This window comes from Drosophila biarmipes, chromosome 3L, assembly GCF_025231255.1.
Source record: "Drosophila biarmipes strain raj3 chromosome 3L, RU_DBia_V1.1, whole genome shotgun sequence".
NCBI lineage: Eukaryota > Metazoa > Arthropoda > Insecta > Diptera > Drosophilidae > Drosophila > Drosophila biarmipes.
The window spans coordinates 4510277-4535769 of NC_066613.1; the positions used below are offsets into that span (position 1 = coordinate 4510277).

General features: G+C 48.5%; 3 protein-coding genes across 3 annotated transcripts in view; 1 reads left to right on the plus strand and 2 right to left on the minus strand.

Annotated features, from left to right (window-relative positions):
• LOC108030789 (putative phosphatidate phosphatase) overlaps nt 1-25493 on the minus strand; it is a 58564-nt gene that overhangs the window by 10657 nt on the left and 22414 nt on the right. The gene's annotated exons all lie outside the window — the stretch shown is intronic.
• On the plus strand, nt 2099-4560 carry LOC108030791 (putative phosphatidate phosphatase). Its single transcript, XM_017103868.3, has one exon. The coding sequence runs from the start codon at nt 2787-2789 to the stop codon at nt 3801-3803; it is 1017 nt and encodes a 338-aa protein (XP_016959357.1). The 5' UTR covers nt 2099-2786; the 3' UTR covers nt 3804-4560.
• LOC108030788 (cilia- and flagella-associated protein 45) lies at nt 6610-9209 on the minus strand. Its single transcript, XM_017103862.2, has one exon. It carries the CDS (start codon nt 9207-9209, stop codon nt 7593-7595), a length of 1617 nt encoding a protein of 538 aa, XP_016959351.1. The 3' UTR covers nt 6610-7592.

The window sequence follows — 25493 nt, forward strand, 5'->3', positions numbered from 1 at the left end:
AACGACCTACATCAACACAAATGCCACAAAGGCACGGACCGGAGCTGCAAACCGTCTGAAGTCACGTTGGAATGACCTACTCCTCTGGCCACCGCAGGCAGCCGAAGGAACTCCTCCGCTCCGTGACTCCATCTTCGCATCCACATCCATCAGCCTCGAATGCAACTCTTTCATTATGCGCAAATGCCAAGTCGCAGGCAAACAAGCCTAAGCAAACTGAGCAGAGCAAACCTTGAAACAATTCAATAGTTTCCTCATTAGCAACATTCGTGCCAAAGCCAACAGGCGACAAGAGAAGTGAGTCTGAGCGAGAGTACACTGCACAATTACGCACTGATATTGCCTTATATGTAGCCTAAAAACTCATTATACCAACACGTCAAATTAAAAAAATTAAAAATTGATGTCGTTTCAATTTAGTAAATTACTGAGGAATCTTAGGGATACTAATTTACTATTTGGGTATTAAAGAAACAAAGTGAGACAAAACCATACCAACATTTAAAAAAAAATTCAGATAAATAAAGTATTTAAAGAACTTGATTTTACACACAAAAAAACGTTTAGGCAAAAATTCAAATTGTCAATTTGACAGCAAATCACTTACAACTTTTTAACTTCAATTTTTTTGTTGCGGTTAACTGACGTATTGGTAATTTGTAACTCTACAATGTTGTTGTGTGTCTGACATTTACGACTCCAATTTTAAAATAAGTATTTTTGAAGCTAGTTTTATAGTTTTAGGAAAGTTGACTACTTTTGAACTTTTATGTAATAACTTTCTTTGGCATGCAGATTCCTAAGCTTCCTGCGCAGCTCAACCAGGGTGCCACGCTCATTTCAGACCTTTCATTTTAAATCAACCGTTTTCACTACCACGTCACTAGCCGCTGAGACCGCCACTAGATAGTGATTTAGGTGGCGCTAGATGTCGGGAGTACGCGCTAGATGGCGCTAATGAAAGAAAAAAGATTTCCTGGAAGCATATGTCCATCCCTCTCGCGCTCCTTGCAGCCGAGCATCGGGTTTCTAAATCGGATAAGTCGTTTTTTCTTGTTTTATTTTAAATTAAAATTCTAACCCATATGGTGTAGAAAAATATTTATATTTCCTGCTAATATGATTTTGTAATCCTATATTTTTTAATATAAAATAATTTTCTTTTAATATATAAAATTTTTTTTAAAAAACTCTATTTTTAGTTAAAGAAAAGTTAAAGCTGATGAAAAATAATTTAGTTTAATTTAGTTAAAGGTTATGTAAACCCCATGTTAACTTCGGCAAGCCGAAGTTTGTATACCCTTGCAGTTATAAAAAATTATTAATAATTTTATTAAATTGAATTCCAAATTCTTAAAAATATAAAAATTTATATTCCCAATATTATAAGATAATATGTCAAAAAGCCCCAACGCTATAATTTGTTTCACATTATTTCTCACCAATATCCGATCTTTCCTATCACAGCTATATGATATAGTCGTCCGATTTGAAAAAAATTTAATTCGAAATTCAGAACTAATTTAAAAATGTTATATCCAAGCTTAGAAAGGTATATGTTAGAAAACACGAAAGATATAATTTTTTTTAATTATTTCCTTGATTGTTCCTATGGGAGCTATAAGATATAGTTGTCCGATCCGGCTGGTTCCGACTTATATACTAGCTGCAATAGTAAGAAGACTTTTGGGAAAGCTTCAGCCCGCTAGCTTTAAAACTGAGAGACTAGTTTGCGTAGAAACGGACGGACAGACGGACAGACAGACGGACGCGGTTAGATGAATCCGTGATGCTGATCAAGAATATATATACTTTATGGGGTCGGAAACGTCTCCTTCACTGCGTTGCAAACTTCTGACTGAAATTATTATACCCTCTGCAAGGGTATAAAAATAAAATCATTTTAGTGATAATTATTCGACGAAGAAATACATTCTTAGGACCAATCTTTATGAGCAATCTGTATGCACATCTTTGTTCTTCAGAACCATTTTATATTTTGATCCTAATTTTTATGATCTGCAATAAAACATCACGTTCTCAGTGTACGAGCGAACTGAGAGGAGCGCGGTCGTGATAAGAAGTACAAGTACAAGTACCATTGAAATCCAATATCAGTGCGAATCGCACACAGTGCTGGGAACCTTCGACGCGGTGGGCCGTCTCTCAGATTCAACTTTGTTTTGGCTTGGGTTCTCCGCTCCGAAGACCGTAGGCCGTAGACCGTAGACACTCCAGCGGGCCAGAGGCGAACGCCTGCTTCGAAATCGAGGGGCAGTCGCTACCGGCAGCTCGGCAGCGATCGTCGCCTTCGCCTTCGCAGTCGCAGTCGCAGTTGTAGTCACAGCCAGCGAGCTAGTCACATTCGCCGACGATTCCAAACAAAGCGTCAGAGCGGCCCAGAGCCCCATAGACAGCAAACCGTAGTGCGGACCATTGGTTCATGGGCTGCAAGACAGCCTGAGCCCACTGAGTGACGGCTGTTGGCCGTAACTCGCTAATTTCCCGCGAAGAAAATTGCCTTTGAACCCAGCCTGGGAGTTCGTGCGCGAGTTTTTCGAAAGCGAAAATCGCAGTAAAAAATGCCCGGGCCAGCGACTAAGTGCGCAATTTGTGTGGCAGCCGAAAAGTAAGTGAAACGAGTGAGCGAATGGCCACTGATATTGGGCGTAAAAGGCAGAGACAAATGTACTGTCACAAACCAGTGCCAAGTGTCAAGCGATTGGCTTGAACCCACGCGATAAGAACGCGGCTGAAATATAAACCCAAGAAAGCCACTCGAAGTCATGCACACTTTCAAGAGGGGGTTCTTCTGCTCGGACCTGAGCATCCGCTATCCCTACAGGGACTGCACGATCACGGTGCCGATGCTGCTGCTGATGATGCTGCTGCTGCCGATGCTCTTCGTGGCCGTGGTGGAGATCATGCGCATCTGCAAGCGCTTCCGCACCCGGCTCTACCTCCGGAATCTGTGGCGGGCGGAGGCCACCTTCAGCTTCGGCTTCATCGCCACCTATCTGACCACCGAGCTGGCCAAGCACGCCGTGGGTCGCCTAAGGCCGCACTTCTTCCACGGCTGCCAACCGCGTCTGGACGATGGCAGCTCGTGCTCGGACCCCCAGAACGCTGATCTGTACGTAGAGCAGTTCCACTGCTCCAACCACAACCTTTCCACGCGACAGATCCGAGAGCTGCATGTCAGCTTCCCGAGTGCCCACAGCAGCCTGAGCTTCTACTCGATGCTCCTGCTGGCTCTCTACGTCCACGGCGTGTGGCGCGGGCGGGGAGGAGTGCGAGTCCTGCGGCACGTCCTGCAGTTCCTGCTCCTCATGGCCGCCCTCTGCGTCTCGCTGAGCCGCGTGGCCGACTACTGGCACCACTGGTCGGATGTCCTGGCCGGAGCTCTGCTGGGCATGGCCTACGCCTCAATTACCGCAGCCTACGTGGGCGACTTACTGCGCCACCGTCCCCGCCCTGTGGGCAGGGGCAGCTGCCCGCCTTCCATGACCTACAGCCACCATCTGCACCACCAGCTGATGGCGGACAACAACAACTCGACTGCCTCGGCCAAGGTGCACTTTCTGGCCGCAGCTGCCTCCGCTTCGATGACCACCACCACGCCCCTGGACGACATGCAGGACTCGGATGTGGAGGACTGTAGGGGCTGCGAGGACTCCGACGACTCCCAAGATTTCCAGGTCTCCCACGAGGAGGATGGAGCAGAGAAAGACGAGGAGGAGGCTTACAAGCCGCCTGCCTCGCGCCCTTCCACTCCGCCCAGCGATCTGACCCACGTCGTCTAAGACAGTAAGCTGGAAATGTGACGGAAGGGGTATAATCAGGCTTATCGGCCTGCCGGCTGCTATTTCGACCACTTTTCCATTTAGAAACCGAAGCAAACAGAAAAATGTGATAAGCGCGCGGCGCACTCTCTACCTGATAGGCACTGTCCACCCCCACACACCCCCTCCCTCCGGCGATTTTCGAAATCCAAGCGGATCGGTTGTGCAACTCCGGCGCCGATCCGGGAAATCGAGTCGGCCTTCGAGTGCCCGAAGACAAATCGGAAGAATTTCGGCCATGCGCGGGTATCTGTATCTCGCCAAAAGTATCTGCCGCCGATATTGCAAGCCGGACCGCGGCTCTGTATCTTGACCACTGGCTACTGGCTCTACGCTCCTCGCTGGCGACTTGTTTGTTTGTAAACAATGCCGCAGTCACGTCGCAGTCGCCGCTGCCGCTTTTGAAGTGGGCAGCCCGCCAACGTGGATCCCGCTCGCCAATCAGCTGCGACAATCTCTGGGCAGCGACGCCGACTGCAGCAGATAGTGCATTATATATAATAAATAATAAATAATGGCCGAGCTTACGGCTCCGCAGCGCCGAGCTTCGATCGCATGCGCGGATGGCTGCGAGGCGCGGGATTTATGAACAAATCAATTAAGTCGAGCTTAATTTTATTATTTGTTTTATGTTTATTATGTTTGGCTCTCGACAGATTTTAAGGCTTAATCTAAGTGTTTGCTCTGCAGGCTGAATAAATATTTATTGCCCAAGTGATTTACGAGGTGGAATTTTTTAAGTTTGGCTCTCCGGCACTCCAATACGGCCGGGTTTCCCATTGACAACCGCATTTCCAGGAAACCCCTTTGTCGAAGCAGGGTCTTATGGCAACTTCTGGCTAGATTGTCCATAAACAAAGGCTAGATAAGAGCGTCGCCTATCAGGTAGATAGATAAATAAATATGTAATTGTGGTCATAATACCACTCGAACACATTCCACATCGCAGAAAACGAAAATAAATATTCTTGGGCCGACTAATTGTATATGTCTCTAGCGTGTCGCGTATCTAATCGCAGCCATGTATTTCATAATCGCATAAGTCGTTACCCACATACCGTCCAGAATAGTCACACGCAAGATTCGCGGAGGAAAGTTCGGGGCGAGATGGCGCCACACCTAACCAGGTGCCTGCTCCTCCTTATCACCTGGATCAGAAGGGTGAAAATAGAAAAGTTCTCCAGGGGGAGCAGATACCATCAGCAAACCATCAATCATGCCTCCCCCAATCGACATTCCTTGATTGCCGTATTCAATTTAAGACCGTCCCCGGCCAACTCTATTGATTTGCCGTGTCCAATTAAGCCGAATTCGGCTATTATTAATTCGCTATTTTTGCGCTCAATCTGCTGCTCAATGCGCAGTTTCCTGCCGGTGACCTCCTCAAATCCATTCTGCAGCGACACCTCCCCAGCGGCCCAACCAAGCGGCTTCCTCATTTATATTGATTTTCAGCTCCATTTCCACCGCCCGCCCACCGCATTGATATGCAGCGGACGCACGACTGATGTCTTGAATTTGAGGCGCAATTGAGACCCATTACCCAGTCACCTAGATATGGAGGGGTCTCTTGGCTGCAGATGCAAATACCGATACCGAAGCACAGATACCGAAACCACTTTGCTCATCTGTCTTGCGCCGCTTTGAACTACCTCTACTTATGAGTTCAACAAAGGCGAAAGGGAGGAGGTGATCCGCTTCTGCGGCTGCGGCAGATAAACCAGACCGCAACTACAAAAGAAAGCCATAGGAGTGGAACGCAAGCTAAAGCCGAGCAATTTATTTTTAAGCACACGTATCGGTGGCACCTCTCAGCCATCCCGAACTCAGCCCAAGGAAGCCACGCCGCACTGGAGCGAGCCGGGGAAGGAATCACTTTGCTAATACAAAACAATTGTGTGCAATCTTGCAGATAAATTTCGATGGAAGTGAAAGGGCGGGGAGCGACGCCGAGGAATGCAGTGCACACTAAGGCAGCTGCGTCTTATTTTTTCCAATTACAATATCGATATTTTTTGGCTTTTACCTTTTTGCCCAGCACGATATTTATAAATGCCAAAGATGCCGCGACAAGCACAGTGGGGTGGGCAGAGCTTTCGAGGCAGGAAAATGGTAGTTATAGTTAGCCACAAAAATGATCTCCAAGGCACCCCTTTTTGCTTACAGAACGCTGTTAGTTGTTCGTTTGACATCACTTTGAGCTAGAGCCAAGCAATTGCTGGGTAACAATCAAACACGATTTTTTCTATTTGAAGGGATTTGTTGGGTTTCTGTTAATGACTTCTCTGATGTTTTAAAGACATGGTTATTCATTTAAAACATTGAACGTTCAATATTTTAACCAATTTTAATATCAACTTTTAAGAACCATTTTTTGATACATTCTTGAAGCGAACAAATAGAAATAAACCTATTGAGAATGCAATTTTATTAATCATTTGATTTGGTGGTCCTGCAATTAGTTTGCTTAAGTGTAGGCAAGGAAGTTGCCCCAACGTCTACTCGCAATTTTCCGGCTCGGTTCCACAGTTCGAGCAGACTCCCTCGCACATCGGAGCATAGTTTGTCTCTGCTTCTCTATTGACATTTCCTCAAAACTTTTCTCATCAATTCCCGTCAGGGTGTGTGTTGGTACTTGTAAATACGACAACGTTTATTGTCATTGGAATTATTACTGCCGTATGCGAGTGGCAGGCAATCCCAGGCCCGAGCCCAGGCCCGTTCCCGGAGCCCTCTGCGGGTCCCCGACATGTCGTAGGAATCACAATGGTTGCCAGGGGAAACCTGTTCCTCGCCTCGGCTGTTCCTCGCCCGCAGCCTGCTGGGTGGTATGAGGTGCGGGGTTTATCTTGCGTATTTTTTTGGCGTATGCGAAAATTTAACGAATCATGAAATACGATAATTGAACCATGCACAAGAGTTCGTCGTTGCCGTTGTCGCTAGCGGTGGCATCTTCAATCGAGCCGGAGCTCCAGCTTCATCTTCGTCTTCGCCTTTCCATTGTTTGCTTGTGTACGCTCGGCGTATGTGTGTGGCATAATAAAATTTTATTGTAGCCAAAAGTTGGCTACCACTTTTTCCATGGCACCCAGGCACTAGTTTCCCCTCCCCCTGTAATTGCGGGCCCACCCGCGGGGAAAGTGGGCTGCTGGGGGTGGCCTAAACGCCCACATAGTTGGAAATTAGCGTGGTGTGTGTGGGCGGGCTCTTTGCCGCACGCGCAACAATGTGGCATGGCGGTTCTTTGATTTCGCCTGCCTCGCCAGTTACTGTGCGTCGGCACTTTATGGCATACTTTCGGGCTGTGATCGGCTTGGAACCTTCGGGCGGAGATCTGTACAGTAGATGTGCTAAGCCACCCAACCAGTCCCGAAACCAAGTTTCCTACGCCCTTAGGCTTAATCTCTTCAGTTCTTAATCAAGTATTATTGTTATTGTTGTTATGGAGCAAAAAGGCGTTAAGGTATTTATTATTTATTCATTTTTCTTACAGTGCCTTATATCTTATTTAGAATTTTGAAGCATAAATGTTTTGCAATGTTTACTGTGATGGATTTGATGTAAATATAGCATCTGAACGATTCAGTTCCTTGAAGTGAATGGCCGGGTCATGAGGTAATAATGTGTGCTATGTTTTTAGGGTTCTGATCGATGTAGTGAAGTGAAGTTGATGCCCACATACTTTGAGGCGGTAGTTGGACACTACTACTGACATTCCCAATCCGCCTGATATAAGGCAACCATCCAGACTCAGCGAATGCGGTCTCGGAAGCCCTGAATGCTTTTCAGCTGCTTCTCCACCTCCCGCAGATACTTCTCCGGCAGGCAGTTCTCGCGCATGGCGGCGATCTTGGCGCTGATCACCTGCCGGATGTTGGCGTCTCGCTGCTTTTCTCGGTCGAGCCACTTCTGCACCCGCACGGCCTCCAGCTCGGCCAGTCGCCGCCGCTCCGCCTGCTTGTCGGTCATCTGCTGCCGCAGGTCCTGGCGGTACACCTGCCGCTGGGCCTCCCGTTGGCGATCCAAGGCCTTCTCCCTGTCCTCCTCCTTGCGCATCCGCTCCATGACTTTCGCGAACTCCTCGCCGGCGTGGGCGATCTCCAGGGCTAGTCGCTGCTTCATCTCCTGTGCCTGCTGGGCCCGCGACTCGAGCAAGTCCCGCTCAGCTTCTCGCCGCGAGATGGCCGCCTCCTTCTCCCGCTGGCGGTACTCGCGCTCTACGCGATCGCGCTCCTTTAGATACTTCAGCTCGTCGTTGGTCTGGCGTGTCTCCATGGCCTCGGCGGCCACCGTGAAGATCCGCTGCTGGCGACGCTCTAGCTCCTTTTTGGCCAGTCGCTGCATTTCCTTCAGCTGGCGCTCCTTCTCCTGCTTCTCGCGCATGTAGGCCATAACTCGCAGGTCGGCCAGTCGCTCCTGCTCACCGAGCATGGTCTTGAAGACGTTGGTCATCTCCCGGATGCGCTGCAGCTCCTCGCGGAACCGCTGCTTGCGCTGCTGAACCAAGGAGCGTTGCTGCTCCTCCTGGACGCGCAGGAGCTCGGTAGCGCGACGGATATCCTTGGCCTCATCGGCAACCCTTTTGGCCTCTAGGTAGCGCACGTTCTCGCGCTCCGAGAGCTGCCGTCGGATCTCCTGGGCGTAGCGGTTCCTCTTCTCCACCTCCAGCCGCTCGCGTTCATCCTCCTCGGTCAACGCCTTCTGGGCCCGCTCGTTCACCATGCGTGCCAGCCGCTCGTCGTCTTCGCGCAGGGCCTTGGACAAGAGGTGCTTCTCTTGGATCTGCGCTTCCCGCACAGCCTTGCACTTGGCGTCGAGGATCATGCGGTTGATCTGCTTCACCTCCTGCTCCTGCTCTTGGCGTGCCAGAAAGGCGCGGCTCAGCACCGACTGCTTTTCCTCCAGGATCTCGCTGAGCAGGCTGATTTTGACCTCGGATGCGTCACCGCCCCTTGCCTCATCGATGGCCTCAAAGCGACGGCGCATATCCTCCACCATCTGCAGCTGCTTGCGGTGCTCCTCCTCCTGCTGCTCGATCCTCTGCAGCTTCTCGCTGACGGTCTCAAGTCTGCCCTGATCCTTGAGGCGCCTCACCTCCCCGGCTCGCAGCACCACCTGCTTTGTTCCCTGGTTACGCTTCCGCTCCCGCTCATTGCGCTTCAGCTGCTTCTGGTCATAGGCCGCCGACTGGTCGCAGGGTGGACGCCTGAAGGAGCCGAAGGCCGTGGTGGAAGAACGAAAGCCCCCCGCCGGAGGACGATACGCAGCCGTTTGGGCTCGAGCCCTGGCCCTCAGGTCGCTGCACTTCTGCTGCAGTTGCGACTCTGCGCTGACGAAGCGCACATTAGAGGCGGAAAAGCAGGGCATTTTTCATTAATGCAAATGTTGAGAAATGTAAGAGTCAGGGAACTATCTCCAAGATGAGGATATGAGCCGCTATGAACAAGGTCCTGAGGAAACAAAATTTAAACCGTTGCTGAGACTACTTGTTTGGATAACAAGCGGTGGTATCCTTGGCAGCCCACCGAGTAGCCATGCAACCCGCTGCGAAGTGAAACTATTCGAAAAATACTTGGGCCTCCATAAGGAGGAGAAGGGACTGTCAGGATAGAGATAGCGGGAAATACGCTTCCCGGAAGCTTTTCTCTTGATTTGTTCTGACTGCCAACCGCTCTTATCTTCCCTGCCCACTAGGCGGCCATTTGGACAGTCCCCGCTTTTGGGTCCCGGGCATCAAAAATGCAACCAAGCATAAATTTCGGGACTCTGCGGCAGCCTCGATGATTTATGCGCCTTGTCCAAGGACAAACACACCCCGCCCCAAATCGGTCCTCTTCCTGCCCATCCAGTCCAGAACAGTCCGCTCCAATGATGTGTGCGAATGTGTGAAAGAAGTCAGCAATTATGCGGCATAGAAAAGCAATAAGCCAACAAAATTCACACATTGTGGACGGAGTTCAGAACTGGACATTTGAGATATCGGACGGAGTGGGACTCCAACCCGTGGCGGCAGCATCCATCCATTCATCCATCCATCCTGCCATCCTGGACGCCCACTGGCCAGCGAGGCGTGTTGGAAAGGCTAAGCTGGCAAAAGTTTACGGCCACACATACAAATTAACTTGACCAGAGCAACAGACAGAGCCCAGAGCCACGCCCACATTGTCAAACACACACACAGAAAGGCAGAGGGGGCGTGGGCGGAAGAGCGGCTGGGGGGCTTGGGCGGACTAGGGCTACTTTCTGGGAGCTTGGAAATCCGAAACCGAAACGAGCTCCAGCCATTTCGGCTGACTTTAATAAAAAGTTTTCCTTTTTTCCCTGTTGCACACACAAAAACTTTCTCCTATATGAAATGCCTTCGCATGCCTCCGCCTCCTCCCAGATCCATCTGGCCCTTCTAGTTGGATGCATTGAGGCGTTAAAGTCAACTTAAGCTGGCTGGGACCCAGATTCCCCCACAGGGAAAATGCGTTGCCAGCCAGTCCGCAAATGTAAATTGACATTTTCGAGTGCACGATTGAGCAAATGAACGTTTTTTTCCTCCTCCGCCGACTCCATCCTGCCAGCTCCATCTATACGACTCCTGGGGTAATGGCAGTCAAGTTGTTGGATTAGCACCGTGAGCCTCCCGAGAAGACGGATCGAGAACTCTGGGAGAAGGCAAAGCCAAGGCGCATGCCGGGGAAGGTTATGCATGGCCTGCTTGATTATATGCAAAGCATTATTAGCCGGTTCAGGAAAAGACAGCCGGAGGACATCATTAGCATTCCTAAGTCCAGGCTCAGGCTATAATTTATGCGCTTAAGTTGTGTTCCGGTTAAGTTTAGTCCGCCCTTCCAGCACGCCTCCTTCGTTAATTAAACCCGATGTAAGTCGGCTTGTGGCCATGGATTAGTCCTGGGCCACGTATAGATTAAGTATTCGAATGCCCTGGCCCCAAAGAATCCAACAACTTTTTATCTCTGTCCTTGCAGGTGAGTCTCGGCATGCGGTCCCGAAATGTATCTTATAGACACACGCCTGCCCGAGCTGCAGGAAAGACAAATGTTTCTCCTATGGAAAATCTGCCCAAATCATCTCAGTTCCGGACGGAGTCGGAAACTGAAATTGACAGCGCTCAGACTTGGGCACAAAACTTTCCCTGCTCCAACATGCATTTTCCAGCGTCATGTCGGCGCAGACAAGGAGGGCAGAAGGACCCAAAGGGCCCATTACAAGGGCTTGAGGCCTTCAAATGCCTTTTGGCATATGATTCATTTGTGGTCCTCCGGGGAAACTTTTCCAGCAGACGCACACATCCTCTGCCAGCTCCGTGTTGACTTATTTGCATAATTTGCGGGGAACGAGGAAGCTAGTGGCCATCACTATTCCCGACTCCCTACGCCAGTTTATAGAAATGTTTGCCCTGACAGACATTCGATTTCCGGCTGCATTTTCATAAACATGCTCGAGAGAGATTTTTTCGAACTTCGCATGAAATATTGATCGGCTGCCAGCTTCAAGTTCAGAGCACCAGCACCACCCACCCCGCAGCCCGGGGCAATTCCTTACAGTTTCCTGTCATCGTCTGAGGCTGGGCAGGACAAACTACCTCACATTTATATCAAGTGGAGGAGTTTTCACTCCGTGTGCCGGAATTTTTATTTATTTGACAACATATTTCGTAGCCGCACCGTTAAACTTATGTTTTGGTCAATTTTTTACTGCAAATTCCGGCCATTTGCATCTTTTCGCACATTTTCATAGCAAATTAATTCGGGCCCGCTATACATTTTATGAGCAACCTTTTTGCCGGTGGATTCGGTTGATTCATGAGTGGCATATTTGTAGGCCAGAACTCGAGCTAGCCCAAATCCCCTGATTGATTGATCCAAATGACACACAGAACTCTGCGCTGGATGGGCTTATTTACTTGGGCATGTGCCCCACAATCAGAATCGAATCGAAAGTCCCTGAATTGAGCCAATTATTTTGCCCCTTTGCGAGCAGACGACTAATTAAAATGCCCAAGTACCGCTCAAGAAGAAATATGATTTGACTTGATTCGAGCGGTTCGCCTTTATTTACTATCAATCAAGCACTCTGACCCAGATACGAATTTTCCGGCATGGAAATCTATCGGGAGTTGCGTGGGAGGCAGGCCGACTGGGGATGGGTTCAATTTCCCATGATGGATGGGGTCCCCGCTGCATGCGAAGTGGCAGCTTAAAGTCCCCAGCTCTTCCCCATAATTCACCGGGGAATGCCCTTTAGCCATTGCAGCGCCGCTTCGCCACACAAAAATTCATTGGAATAAAATTTTAATCATTTCGCAAACCGAACTGGTTACTTTGGCTCTCCGGGGAAGAGCTCCTCGCACGGGCAGCAAAAAGAAATATAATTTATATTTAATCCAGCTCACAAACAAGTCATTAAGCATATTTGGACGGTCCGGCGGGGTCAGGAGCGGCTCGGGATGGCCCAAACCAAAGGGCACTGACATTGTGCCGCATGTAAAAATGAAATTTATGAAGACTGCAAGAAAGAATTACAGTGCCTCTGCCGGGGCACGGAATCTGCGAGTGCCAGATGTCCGTGTCCCTTCGCCTTATTTATGGCGGCGATGATAAGACGTCAGGTTCCCCCGCTGGCAGTGAGTCACTTCGTCCACATCCACATCCTCATCGATGCGCAATTTGTCATTAATATCTGCGGTCCGTAATAGACTCAGTACCTTCGCCACAAGCAATGGATAATTGCCCCGATTTGAATTCACTGCAGTGGCTGTCAGATGAATCAACTGCGAGTTCGCAGAATTCAATTGAAACGATTTGGATTCGAATTCATATGCATAAGGCATAGGCCGAGGGCCCGAGCGAAACCACATGCGTACGTGCGGTGCTTCGCCGGAGTCCGGAGATCTCCCGCATACCATATATGGCCCATGGTATATGGTATGTATATGCCTTGTCAGATCCCCAAGTTGACGTTGGCGCCGCCCATGGCCCGAGCTTCCAGTCCGGTGCCGATGACGACGACGACATTGCGATTACGTGATGTTTTAATCAATTTTTGTTTGCCGGGACGGAACGTTCCATCTTCCATGTAAACAAACCGAGTGCAAAAATATGGCAGAGCCGAGGCAAGAATGTTTATGCAAAATCACAAATGTTTTAATTGATTAACGAGCAGCAAAGTGTGTCGGGGAACCTTTTCCTTTCTGGCTGTATTTTTACTGAAGCACATTCAACGGCAACGCAATTAGTCGCCGGCTGTTAATTTGCAACAAGAAATTATACGAACGGAGAAGTCAAAACTTAAACCGAAAACAATTGATCGATTAGGCCCCTCATTAAATATAATTTATTTTTCCCTGCACAAAAGCTTATAAAACGATTGACAATAATATCCGAACAATATATTTCCGAGGAATTTAGAAAATTTGTCGCTTATAAATACGATGTTTAAAAAACAGAAATGTAAATGGCTTGGAAAAACCATAATAAAGTCGGAATGAGCAAAACAATTTCTTTATTTTGTTAAAATACGACGCTCAAAGATTCTCGCGAAAATCTAAAATACTTGAATACACTTACATATTTATATGAAATTACATATTTATATGAAATTACATTTATTCAAGGGACAATAAATTTTCCATCCACGAAATAGGGCTAAGTTGAGATTATCCTCTCCTGAAACCTAATTACCTATGAGGTCCTATCGAGATCCCCTTGGCCGCAGCTGACGTCCGCCTGAAGCTCGGCTGTGGTCTCTCCACTTCAGCGTCCGGGCCCGGCAGCTCCCATTTAAACCAAAACTCAAACTTGACCGCCAGAGCCGACAACGTCAAGCACTTTGCAGACAACACACATTCGCAAACGGTGAGGAAGGCCGGCGGAGCACAGAGCCCCCAGTTGAAAAACCAATAAACAAAAACCGAAGTCGAGGGAGAGGTAGGAAACGCACTCCGAGGACTTGGGCCGCTGGGAAATAAATTACATACAAAATAACTGCAATACATGTAAATAAAGGAGGGCAGCCAGAAGGTCCACCGCAGGCGCCCCGCCTCGGTGTCCTGGGGATCCTTGGGCCGCGCAGTCTTGGGTGCTCCACTGCGGTCTGCTCCCTGGACGGCTCTCCTGGTCGTGTCTGGCCGACGTCAGCGTCTCATCACTGGCAGCCGAGTAAAAAGTCAGCTCGGAAGCAGTCAGCAGCCGGCAGACGGCAGGCACCATTGTCCTGCGAGAGTGTGTGCTTGTGACGACCAAAGGACTTCCATGCTTGCCACATGGCTGCTGTCCGGGGTAGCGACATTTTGACGGCCCTCGGAGCAAGGCGAGCTGAGCAGGGAAGAGGGAGCGAGGCCCGAGGCCAGAAGTATCACTTGTCAGATTAATTTACGTGTTTGTCCTGACGCCGCAGCGGAAAGAGCCACCCAGGACCTCAGCCCCAGTCCCCAGACCCCAGACCCTTTGCCCTGCGTGCGTCCTGACAAAGAAATCAGCTGCTACTGCTGCTTTTGCTGTTGCTCTTGCCACCGCTTCTGTGGTGTTGCACATGCAAAAAACCGGAGCTGAGGCATGTTGCATTTGCTTGGAGTGGCCACCCCGCAGACCGCACTCCAATTCCATCCACTCCTCCCGAGCAGGCCAGGAAAATAACTGTGTCCTTTAATATGCTGGAAATTTAAATGGACAATCCCCTACCCCTTGGACCCTTCTCGGGGAGTGAGCCCGGCCGCATACGAGTGTATGCAGTGTACTTTAATATTACCGGAGAACTTTCGAGCTGGCCAGCCACGCCCACCCGACGTCTACTTGCCTCGTACTGCCTTGTTATTTGACATTTTTCAATTTGTAGCACATAGGCCGACGAAGTGGTTGAGCTGTGAAGGGGCTGGATCAGAGGGATCCGGAGCTATGACGTTACGATGAAAAGAACAGGCACAAAATAGCTTTTTCATACAGTTAAGCGGTTAAGGCAACTATTAGTTTTAAAAAGAAAGAAAAGTGATTCAATTAAAGTTAGGGTTTTGAAAATTTTTTTGAGCTACACAAATGTAAAATACCCACGTCTTACCAAATGTTAAAAAAAAACATTATATACAAAGCTACCCATCCCAATACACATAAAAGGACTTTTGATGGACAATGCAATTGGTTTTAAAGTAAGTTACAACCCTTTTGGCCCACTGTTGCGATACCATCCTTCTCCACCCAGCCCATCTGATGTTTGATTCCAAGTTTTAATTTATGCAAATTGTTGCTATTTGTTGTCCTTGTTGCTGTTATTTTTACACATGTGTTCGTCTCGATCCCATGCCCAAGATCACGGCGCTCTGAACTCCCCCGCCCCAGCTTCTGTTTTAATGTTTGCTTTAGACGAATTTAAATTTCTGCCACATCCCCATCCGCATTTCCCTGGCGGCCCTCGTCACACTCCTACTGCAACTGTGGCACACAGTCAATGGCAGCCTCCTTTCCCCTTTCGGTTCGATGCCATCGATAAGGATAATGGAAAATTTATTAGTTTAATTGAATTTCTAAGGCGGAAGTTTTACGTTTACGTAATGATATCGTCCTCGTCCTTCCGCATCCTCTGGCATGCCAGGACACAGGCTCCTTGTTGTCGACGGTGGCTGCGGCGGCTTGTACACATTGTCTCCATCGCCCCCACAAAGAGCGTGTGTGCTACGCCTGCTTTTAGTTTGGGGTTTCGCTTGGTCCGATAATTTATTAATGGATGCATTTGCCTACCACTTTTTTGGCCCTCGAGGCAGACGACCACTGAATTTCTACACAGAAAAAAGTCACCGGTTGCAAAAGTCGACACTGTATATTATAGATAAACTATGAAGGCATATTTAATTATTTTGTTTTAAAGGCATTTTTTACTTTTAATCCCTTGACAAAAAATACGCTTACACTGAGTTATGTATGTAAGTACAAATAGGATTCAAAATGTTTAAAATGCCTTTACTGACTTTAATGATTTTACTTTACCCTCCAATTTTTAATTGTACGATTAAATGTTCGTCTAACATAAGCTAAAGGCTCTTGCATCCGCACTTTAAGTCCGCGTTTTCAACTGATTGTTTACGCTAGGGGACTTTTCTTAACTGCAAATAGTTCCAATTAGCCGGCCGCGTTACCCGATCTTGTGCGCTTCGTTATACACTCCTTCTTATCGCCGGTGAGCCCATGTAGCCTTCGCTTACTTCCGCTGGAATCCTCATTTCCGGTGCCCTAAAACGGGGCTAGACAAATGCTCCTTCCCCAGGCCAGTGGCTTTTTATCGAATTTTTAAAGGCATCAAGTTAATCAGTTGAAACAAGAACGAGAACGGCAACAGAAGCGAGTAGCTGCCACTGGGGGTTGGCGCTGAGGGTGTGTCAGCTAGTCCAAAGCAGGGACCCCAACAGGGGGCCGCTGATGGACGGATAGCAGCCCCTGAAAGAGCCGGCACTTGGCGGAGCTGACTGAGTGACCTGAAGCGCGGAGCACGTTCCGTTTGACGGCGGAGGGGTTGGCGATGGAGAACTGGACGGCAAACGCGAGCTGGCCAAGTAGCAACCCTTCGCTGCCACTGCCATCAAGTGGTCAAAAGTGGCGCCCGGGTGAAAATGGCAAAAGCCAAAATGACGAAAGTGCTGCGCACCCTTGTCGTCCCATCGCCCCCTATGTTGTCGTCGATGTGGAGCGCACATCAAAGGTGCAAACGGCGCTGCAGGGCCCTGGATTGGCACTCGAGGGGGCTGGGTTGGATTGGGCTGGGATGGCTGAGTGGGTAGGTGGTGTGGGGCTCATGGTGCGCCACTTTGCATAAATGACGGGGGGCGAACGGCAGAGCGGGCTGAAAATAATAAACAAGGAATACGCATGAGATGGGGCCGGCGCAGGATCGATGGACGTAGCTCCTGTCGTGACCTTTGGGTGCCTTTTAATGTGGTTTGCCAGGCAGACACCCCTGCAATTTGCAAATAATCAGCCAACAGGCAAACACGGCTTCTGTTCCTGCTGCATTAACTCCGGCCAAGTCCAAGGCGGAAAGAGCCCCAGACAGGCAGACTGAGAGACAGACAGACGGAGCTGCAGTTGCATACTTTCTAGCGAGGCGCATTGATAGCGACGCAGTTGCAGCAAGCCCATAAATTAACTCGCCGTGAAGGGGTTAATTTCGCAAAATATTTTAATAGCCACCCTATCATGCGAACGGGTGGGGTCCTTAATTTATTTTGCACTTGCCAGCTCTAAATTTCGTTTCCACACAAGAGTCAATATGACCAGCAAACTGCATTAGAGCCAGTCCAATGAATAATGAAATCCAGTCGGGGTACTGGCGATGCCGAGCTTAAAGCACGCCTCAGCGAATTGGTCTTTAGAAGACCCTCGAGCGTCGTAAAACGAATTTTAAACGAAATACAAATTCCAGCCTCCTGAATATAATTCAAAAAAATAATAAATGACAATCTTATGGAGTGAGCCCTCTGCCAGAAGACCCAGTAGGTGTTGTCTACTTATAAGACGGGGGCACCACCCAAAATCCACTGCCAGCCAGAGGAGCCAAGGAGCTGAGGGGCCCATATGTGGAATCTTGTTGCCAAAAGGCAAGCCGAGAAAATAAGTCATTAAAATGCGGATTACCAAAAGCGTAGAAGTGGATTTTGCATGTTATTTGCGCGACGCGGTGCAGACTTTAGACATTGTTAGGCTGACTGACAGAGGCCCCGGTGGGCACAAGAACAACCAATGGGACCACTATGCCCCTGTCTCTGTCTCCACATCAGCCTCCCGCTCTGACAGCTGGGCGGGACTGAGATGAGCTGGAGCTGGAACTCGAGTAGATTGAAGCGGCCCGGCAGGCGGAGTGTTTATTAATGATCCTTTTTGATATTTTGCGTGGCAAGCCAACATATTTCACATCGCCCGTAAAACCAGTCAAGGCAGCGCCAGAAATAGTTCCCTGCACATGTGGCGAAAGTGATCTGTAGAACGGGTCGGTTGTTTATGGGCCTTATCTATCTATTATCACAGTGGCTCATACGTACCTGGCTCATTATCAAACTAGCTATGCCTCTCATAAATCTCGCTGCGCACCCTCGTTACACAGAATGATCCAGTCGCATCTCAACTTGCCGGCAATCCGAAAAATGCCTTTAAATACCAATTAATTTGGGACCGCCGCGAACTGTCAAAGTCGCGAGATTTGTTCGGGCTCGCGAGAAATTCCGAGAATATTCCAGCCACACTTTCCGGCTCCTCGCGGTGTTTTTTTTATTTTAATGTGAATTATTTCTGCAGCTTTGAGCTCTCTCTGGCTTTTTGTTTCTTTGATTTTAATTTTTAATATCAGAAACGTAAAAATCATATAAAGATACACCGCCTAAGCCCACGCAGCGATTGTCCGTCCGCCGGGCAGCGGCTTTGTCAGGGGTTTTGTTTACGATCTCTTAAGCCTGGTTTATGACGCCGCCGCTTCGATCGATTCATCCGCGAAATTTTGTTATTTTATTTGCCTCGAAATTAGCAATTAATTTTGTGGTGAGACAAGGGATCCCAGAGGAAGGCGAAGATGCGAGTAGGCGTGGCCCTTGTTGGATTTTTGTTTTTTTTGAGGCTGACCCTCTGAATCAGTTGCCCAGTATGAATTAGTCGAGTGGGAACGACGACGTGGGTTTATTTTGGCGGATGGGTATGTGAATGGGAATTTAATTCGAATAGTGAGTACAGGTGCGTACCCGAAGCAAGTCGATAAGAAATGTAATTCTGGGCACTGATTCAAAGGCCCTTCGACTCCACTTCATAAATATACGAAAATCTTGTAGGCTAATCCGAATATGACAGCTAATTTTTTATGGCATCAAGAGCGCGGCTGCTGGTCGTCCAGGGGCCCATTCAAGGCGCAGATTCTTCCCCAGCTTTCAGCACGAGGCCTAATCCCCATTTAACATGCATACGCGAATATGTCGCGTCTTAAAGACGCCATAAATTTTCATTTTCAATAAAAATAACGGGGAAATGTATAATTTTTCTTCCCCAGTCAGTTTGCTTTTTGCGCCAGTGCAAGTGCGTAGAACAAAGCCACCCGAGGTCGGGGAGCTATGAAATGCGTTCAATAAATTTTGCAGTCAAATCCGCCACAGAGTCCAGGAGGCCAGGGGAGAACTCTGGCACCGAGTTCGGCTCCTGCGACAGTTACTCGCGCATTATTTATTGTCAGCGGTTTGCGATTTTAATGCGAAAACATTTTCACATAAGCGATTTTTCACGTAAATCAAAAGCCGGCTCGATGATGGGGCTCGGGTCGGAGTTTGAGTGGAGTCGTAATCGCACTTGGAATGGGGTGGCTCCTCGGCGACATGTGTCGCATGTGGTCGCCTTTGCCCCTGCCACCCCACTTGCAGCTATAAGATTAATTCGTTCGCTTTTTGCTCGAGTGCAAATTACAAAATTACTTCATTTCCTTTCGGCATTTCTCAATTTCTGCTGAATTCCACGCCGTCGCTGCTCTGAGTCGCCAGTCTTCCGCCCAGCTCCTCGGCATAGATAGACGCTTTTGTTTTTCACGTGAATTTAAATTTATAAATATTTAAGTATTATGATAGACGAGATGGGACAGCTGCTGGGCTCGCCAGCGTCGTCTGCTCTGCAGGTTGTTGGGCAAACAGAAACGAGAACCAGGGCCAGGACCAGAACCAGACCTAGACCCAGTCCCGGAGACAGAACCGCAGGCCCGGCCATAGTCATATCGAGACAGGCTTGGCCAGACAGCCGAGCCTCGGCATGATAAAAATGAATCTTTGATGTCATTTGGTTTTTTGTATGGGAATTTGTTTTAATGAAAAAAGGGCACAGCAACTACAGTCTGTGTGCTGCTTTTGTTAATGAAATTTGTTCGAGGACTTTTGGGGGAGGTGAGGGGAATGGAGTCCCCTTTATTTGCCAAAAATATTAAATGCTTTAATAAAACATGAGACTGCCGTAGGGGGAAGTTGTTTGCGGTCTGGCTCAGGCCCCAAGCTCCTACATCCCCAAAAACTATCTGCAGAGCATGACCGAGCTTGCTCTGAATAATTGTTTAATTTAATGCCCAACACCCTACCTGTTGCACTGTTCAAACCCCTCCGCATTAATATTCCCTTCCAATTAACGTCAAAATAATGCTTTATACCTGATAAAGTAGACCCCACTTCCCTGGAAGCCCTCGAGAACGGGGAACCGTCTAATAGGCGCATCAATCAGTTAGCTGTACTCATAAAACACCGGAGCCCAAGTGGAAATAAAACACACAGACTTTGGGGGGGAGATGGATGCCTAGATGGAGCAGCCTCGGCATCGTGGTGCACATGCACATTTACATCTTTCGTTGCGTTCCATTTCTTTTGAAGTGGCGGCCGCTAGCCACGCCGCATTGCATATTTGCCGAGTTCGTCTGTGGATCTACAAGGTACAACTTACAAGTTACAGATAAAAAGCGAACAGACCCTGATCCACTGGCAGACTGGTCCCGCGCTTAATTGTTAAGACAAATCATACGCTAATAGCCATAAAGCGAAGTGAGCAGCGCGCATCCACGAGATACGCGAACGCGAAACGTGTGCGCCGTAAAAACAAAGCTGGGCCCTGCCATCCCTTTAGCACTTCTCCCACTGGAGCACACATTAAAAATTAAATAAACAATTTGCTGCAGTTTCATTGGAAAATGTGTGATTAAATGCGGTTCGTTTTGAGGAGTTTGCCCCTGCTTTTATGGGCTTCTTCCCCTCCCAAACTTGTGCTCCTTCTGGGTACTTTTTCTGCTTGTTTTCCCAAATGAAATAGTGTATTTGAGATGCATTTTCGGTTCGGTTTTGGGCCATCAATTTTATGGCAAACGGATGTGTTATGGGTTCCTAGTAAGCGAGTTAAAGTGGTGAGGATTGGGGCGCCCCCTCCCACTAAGCACCTCCACTTATCTTTGGCATGACTTTCCCAAGCAATTTCCAAAACACTAGTTTTAAACGATGGCCCGACCACAATTTAGGCAAATCTTCCTGTCAATCGCGCCACTAATTGGCTCGGCGAGAGCTTGCGGAGAAACTGTAGCTGCAGGATACGAGTCTCGACTGCCATCTCCCCGATCTAGGAATCTGGCCAAATCAAAGTTAATATAAGTGCCAATTGCCAGCTCCCCTCCTCTGCGATCCCAGCAATCGAGGCTGTCAATCAGTTGCAGCTCGAGTGTATCCCGTTTTTATATCTCTCTTCTCTCAAGTCGTAACTCTCTGAAATTTGTTTCCGCTTTTGGTCCTGAAAGTGGCAGGGAATTCGCCCCGGTCCCCCGGTGCGTTACCAATTTTAAAGTTGGCATTCCTGGCCCAGGCCGCCCTTTACAGCAATTACCAAACCACACAACAGTCGTTCGATGGCAGAATAAAATCGACTTAAAAATAGACAAGGGAGCTAGGCGCCCATGCTCCATGGGACGTATGTGGAAGGGACCTGGAAGGGGTCCAGAAATTGTCGAATGCTGTTGCAGCTGCCTCGCCCCTCCTCCGACGCTTTCGAATTGCTGCTGGCTGGCTGGCTTCAATTTCGAGACAATCGCAAATTGACAATCAAAGTCTTCAAAGACAGTGAAAGCTGCTGCGGCGAGGCACAGCCGAAAAGCATCTGAAAAGAGCCAACACGGCATCTTTCGCTGGCTGTGCACGTGTGTGTCTGTGTGGCTGTCTGCGTCGCAAAAGCATTTGATTTAAATTGAGTTTGCGAAAATTTTCGTTGATTTGATTGAAGCAACTAAACTTGCACCAAGCGGAACCAACTATGGGCCAACAACCGGAGGAATAAGCCAGCGGTGCAGCAGTGGAATCCCATTCTCATAGCGACTGGAGGCTTACTCGGGGCAGGTGCAGATTTGGCCCTGACTCAAGGAGTAGCAACTCCTTTTTAGGACTAGGCACTTATAGTGCGGGGAGTCTCAAGCTTAGATTCCTCGCCACCTAATTAGTAAGGTCGGACGGTTTCGACACTTTTCCTTAGTTTAATATTCTAAGTTGGGTGGAATACCAAAAATTTAGAAATGTTTGTATGTCAAGGTAAACAATCAACCTATAAATTGAAGAAAAATTTTAGTGTTTTTAAGAAGAAAGAGAAAATCACAGAAACTGCCTTCAACCCATAAGTGCGGAAATGTATATCTCGCCTTCGAAATATTTGCTGAAATGTTCTTTCGCCTTAACAGTGTAACTCACTTTCACGCAAAAAGGTATTTATCACGAGGGATTACACCCTCTCTGGATGCTCTTCAGAAAAAGGAGTAGGCTTGTACATATAATAGTCCAGTCATTAGGGACCGCTGGCCACTTCAGTCTAATCTCTAATGGTTGCTCATAAACATTTTTACTCCATAAGGACGTCGATGCCTATCTGCTGCTTTCACCGGTTTTAGCCTAGAGGCTGAATGGGTACGAGTTCCTCGGTGCTAACCTGAGCTGGCCGAGCGTTGTCAGGACAGCGATTTTGTCACCTCTACGAGCGGGCCGCGTCACATCATCATTATTATCGTTTTATTGTCATCCAGATTCGAGTTGAAGGAGCTGATGGCTGAGACGGAGCTCGTGGGCAATCTGGCACCCACATGCTCCACCGCTCCGCCGAACTAAACGACCCGGCGAGTGGCTCATTAAGTCGTAAAACCGCTTTAATCGCCGCCGTCTCGAGCCCCACCTTCATCCGCAGTGGTCTCGAGCTCTTTGGTCCAAGACCCGCTTGCGAATCCATAAGGAGTTAATAAAAAACACGAAATCACGGCGTTCTCCGACCGCGGCTGTACTCGTAAAAATAAAGAAATTTATATTCCTAACTTCTACTTCCACCGCAAGCCTCGAGACCCTGTCACTGCTCTGGTTTTTATATTTAAAGCCCAAGGAGACATTTCATTGCTCATTGAATGGGGCGAACACATCCGCAACTTGTCTGTGTGCTATATGAAATGTCTCATTATCATTTGTCGGTTTGTTTATTTTCGGATTTCCAAAGGGGAGCAGGGGCCGTCCCGGATTTGGCGGGATGATCCGGGACCCCACAAGAGCGAGAGTTCAGCTCGGTCGAACGGATCTGTGTTGAACATACTTTCAGCCATTTAATAGCCATCGATTGTCGTTGTTAACATAAACTTGAACTTGTAGACAAGCGAACAAAAAGTTATACAGCAGAAATCCATTTAAAAACTCACTGAGTGGCGGGAGAGGAGTCCGAGCCGCAAATCGATGTAGAATGCGGGGAACGCAGACGCGCAGCTTCGGTGACCTGGGTTCCGAGAGCTCCATGTGCTCCATGGGTTCCCCAGCCCCCAAACAAAACCTTTCAGTTTCAGTTTCCATTTCTGTCGTCGCCTTTTGCCCGCTTTATATAAATTATTGCGACACGAGTGCATTTCGACTGGCAACTGGCGCGCCCCGAAGGCAGGCGATCCCGCATCCGAGGTTGGGGCATCGTTCGATTCGCGTTGATTTGGCCGCGGTTTTCCCGCCAGACTCTGGAGCGCTTTGCATGTCCCCAAGGTGCGCTCCGCACTACCTTTCCTTTCTCGGCCGGTTTGTCCTTTGTCTACGCTGCGCCCTGCTCCTTCTGCCTCTGCTGGCAGTTGGCATTGTCTGGGCTCAAAGTCTAGACTTTTGGCATCCATGTCAAGCATTTTGCCAAAAATGTAATTTTTATTGTTCTCTTCGCATTTCTGGGATCCATTGAAAGTTTCTGCGTCTCAGATGGCAAGCGCATTGGAAGGGGCAAATCCGGGAAATTTAGGGCTGTTTTTGTGATCAACGCCAGTCCAAGAAAGTTCAGTGCAGTCCATTAACAATCTCGGCCTGAACCTTCGGCCATGCATCATTTCCCGGACGGTGCTCCCAAGCTCGCCCATCTAATCGCTACCTAGAAAGACACACATGTCCGTGTTCTGGGTCCCAGTCGGGCACCCAAGCAATCAACTGGCGACCCCAGAGAGCACAATCCCAGCACTGCCCACACTCTAGGCTCCAACCGGTCCCGAAGATTCGGTCTTGGCAAGTGCTTTTGGCTGGAGAACCTTCAGGGCAAAGGGGAGGGGCGGATCTGGCCGCACAATAAAGATCTCATCAAGTGCAACATGCATCGTGCGTTTGGAACTCTCTCAGCGCTTCACCTTCCCGGGTTATTTGTGTTGTCCTTTTGGCTTTATCTGCGGCCTTTAATTTATTAATATTCTCATGCACTTCCCACTCGGTTTCGCAGGGTCTCCGTCGTTCCCGGCCATCTCTGCCCGATCTCAGCGCTTTCTGGCTGCATACATTTTTCAATTTGCGATCTTTGAACCGCAGACAATGAATTCTTTATAGCTTAACCTTGTCTAGCGGCTCTGCCACTCGCATTCGGGGCAGGTTCCTGCGCTTTTCGCCGAAGGTGAATGGGCAAAGCAATCTTGGATGAGTGTCTCTGGCATCTGGTCTTATAAATAGCCCAGCCAGATCCCTCTGCCGTGTGCCATTTCCTGTTCATCAAAACGGATTCCGGGATTCCAATGCCCTTTGTTTTTTGTGGGAGTAGAAGCGAGCCTCCCATTGCAGAGTCATCGACGACCCACTTCAGTGTTTATTGAAATGGAATATGATAATTGACAGGGTGGCCATTGCCAGACACGAACTGGCAATGAACTTACTCCAAGGCGCTCCAAGCTTATTGAAAAGCCAAAAATGATAGTAAACTTTTTACCTGGCTTAGTCAGCCTCTTTTTATGCGAGTTTGAAAAACTAATGTTGCCCCAGCACGAACACAAGCATACTGCCAAAAACAAACGCAAAAGAGATCAGAAATCTTCCCATAGCATTGAGGAGCGACGGTCAAAGCGATCACGATGCCGGAGCTCCGAATTTATTGATCATGATTTTTGGAACGCCGCACAAGTCGTGGAAAGCAAAAAGAAGATGCCCCTGCCAGTAGGATCAGGGCAACCTGTTTGCCCTTTCCTTGGGGCTTCGTTCAAGCTGGAAATTGCGCAATGAAGGTGGAAGATATGGTACACTGGGTATGATCGCCCAACGGAATTCGTCCCGACTACCCAAGATTCTTGTCCAATCACAGTCAGAACTTTAAAATTGTGTTGTTGGTTAAAAACCTTGACTTTTATCTTCGCTTTTGACTAGTGAACAAACGAGTATTGTTTTTTAATACAAGACTAAACGATGTATTCTAATAAATTGCATTCCCAAATATTCAGTGAAAAGGGTATAGCTCGGTCTGGTATCAATATCCGCCGCTGCTTGCTGCAATTCCGACAATTTACGGCTCATGGGTGGTGTAGCAGAAGTATCTGTCTGGCCCCTGATTCTGCTGCTCCAGTTGAATTGAAATCGGAAATTCATAAATAAACTTTGCCTTTTATTGATAAATCAAAGTGAAGTGCAGCCACAGCAGCAGCCAGTAGGCAGCTGCCACCTCTGGCCCCACAGTCCTTTCCCCAACGAGTGGAATGCGGCACATGTGGGCTGTGAGGTATTGCGACGGGAAAGGGGCGTCCGTGCTTGCGTCGAGTAAGGGAGAACTTACTATATTAAAGTAAATACAAGTTGACAATCGCTGGGGGGAGCCGAGTTGCGGAAATATGAAGTGGACCATTGGGGCCCTGGAAGCTCTTTCTCTGGATCGCTCG

Excerpts from the sequence above, each read along its gene's own strand:
- LOC108030791 (XM_017103868.3), top strand. The coding sequence starts at position 2,787 with ATGCACACTTTCAAGAGGGGGTTCTTCTGCTCGGACCTGAGCATCCGC.
- LOC108030788 (XM_017103862.2), bottom strand. The coding sequence starts at position 9,209 with ATGCCCTGCTTTTCCGCCTCTAATGTGCGCTTCGTCAGCGCAGAGTCG.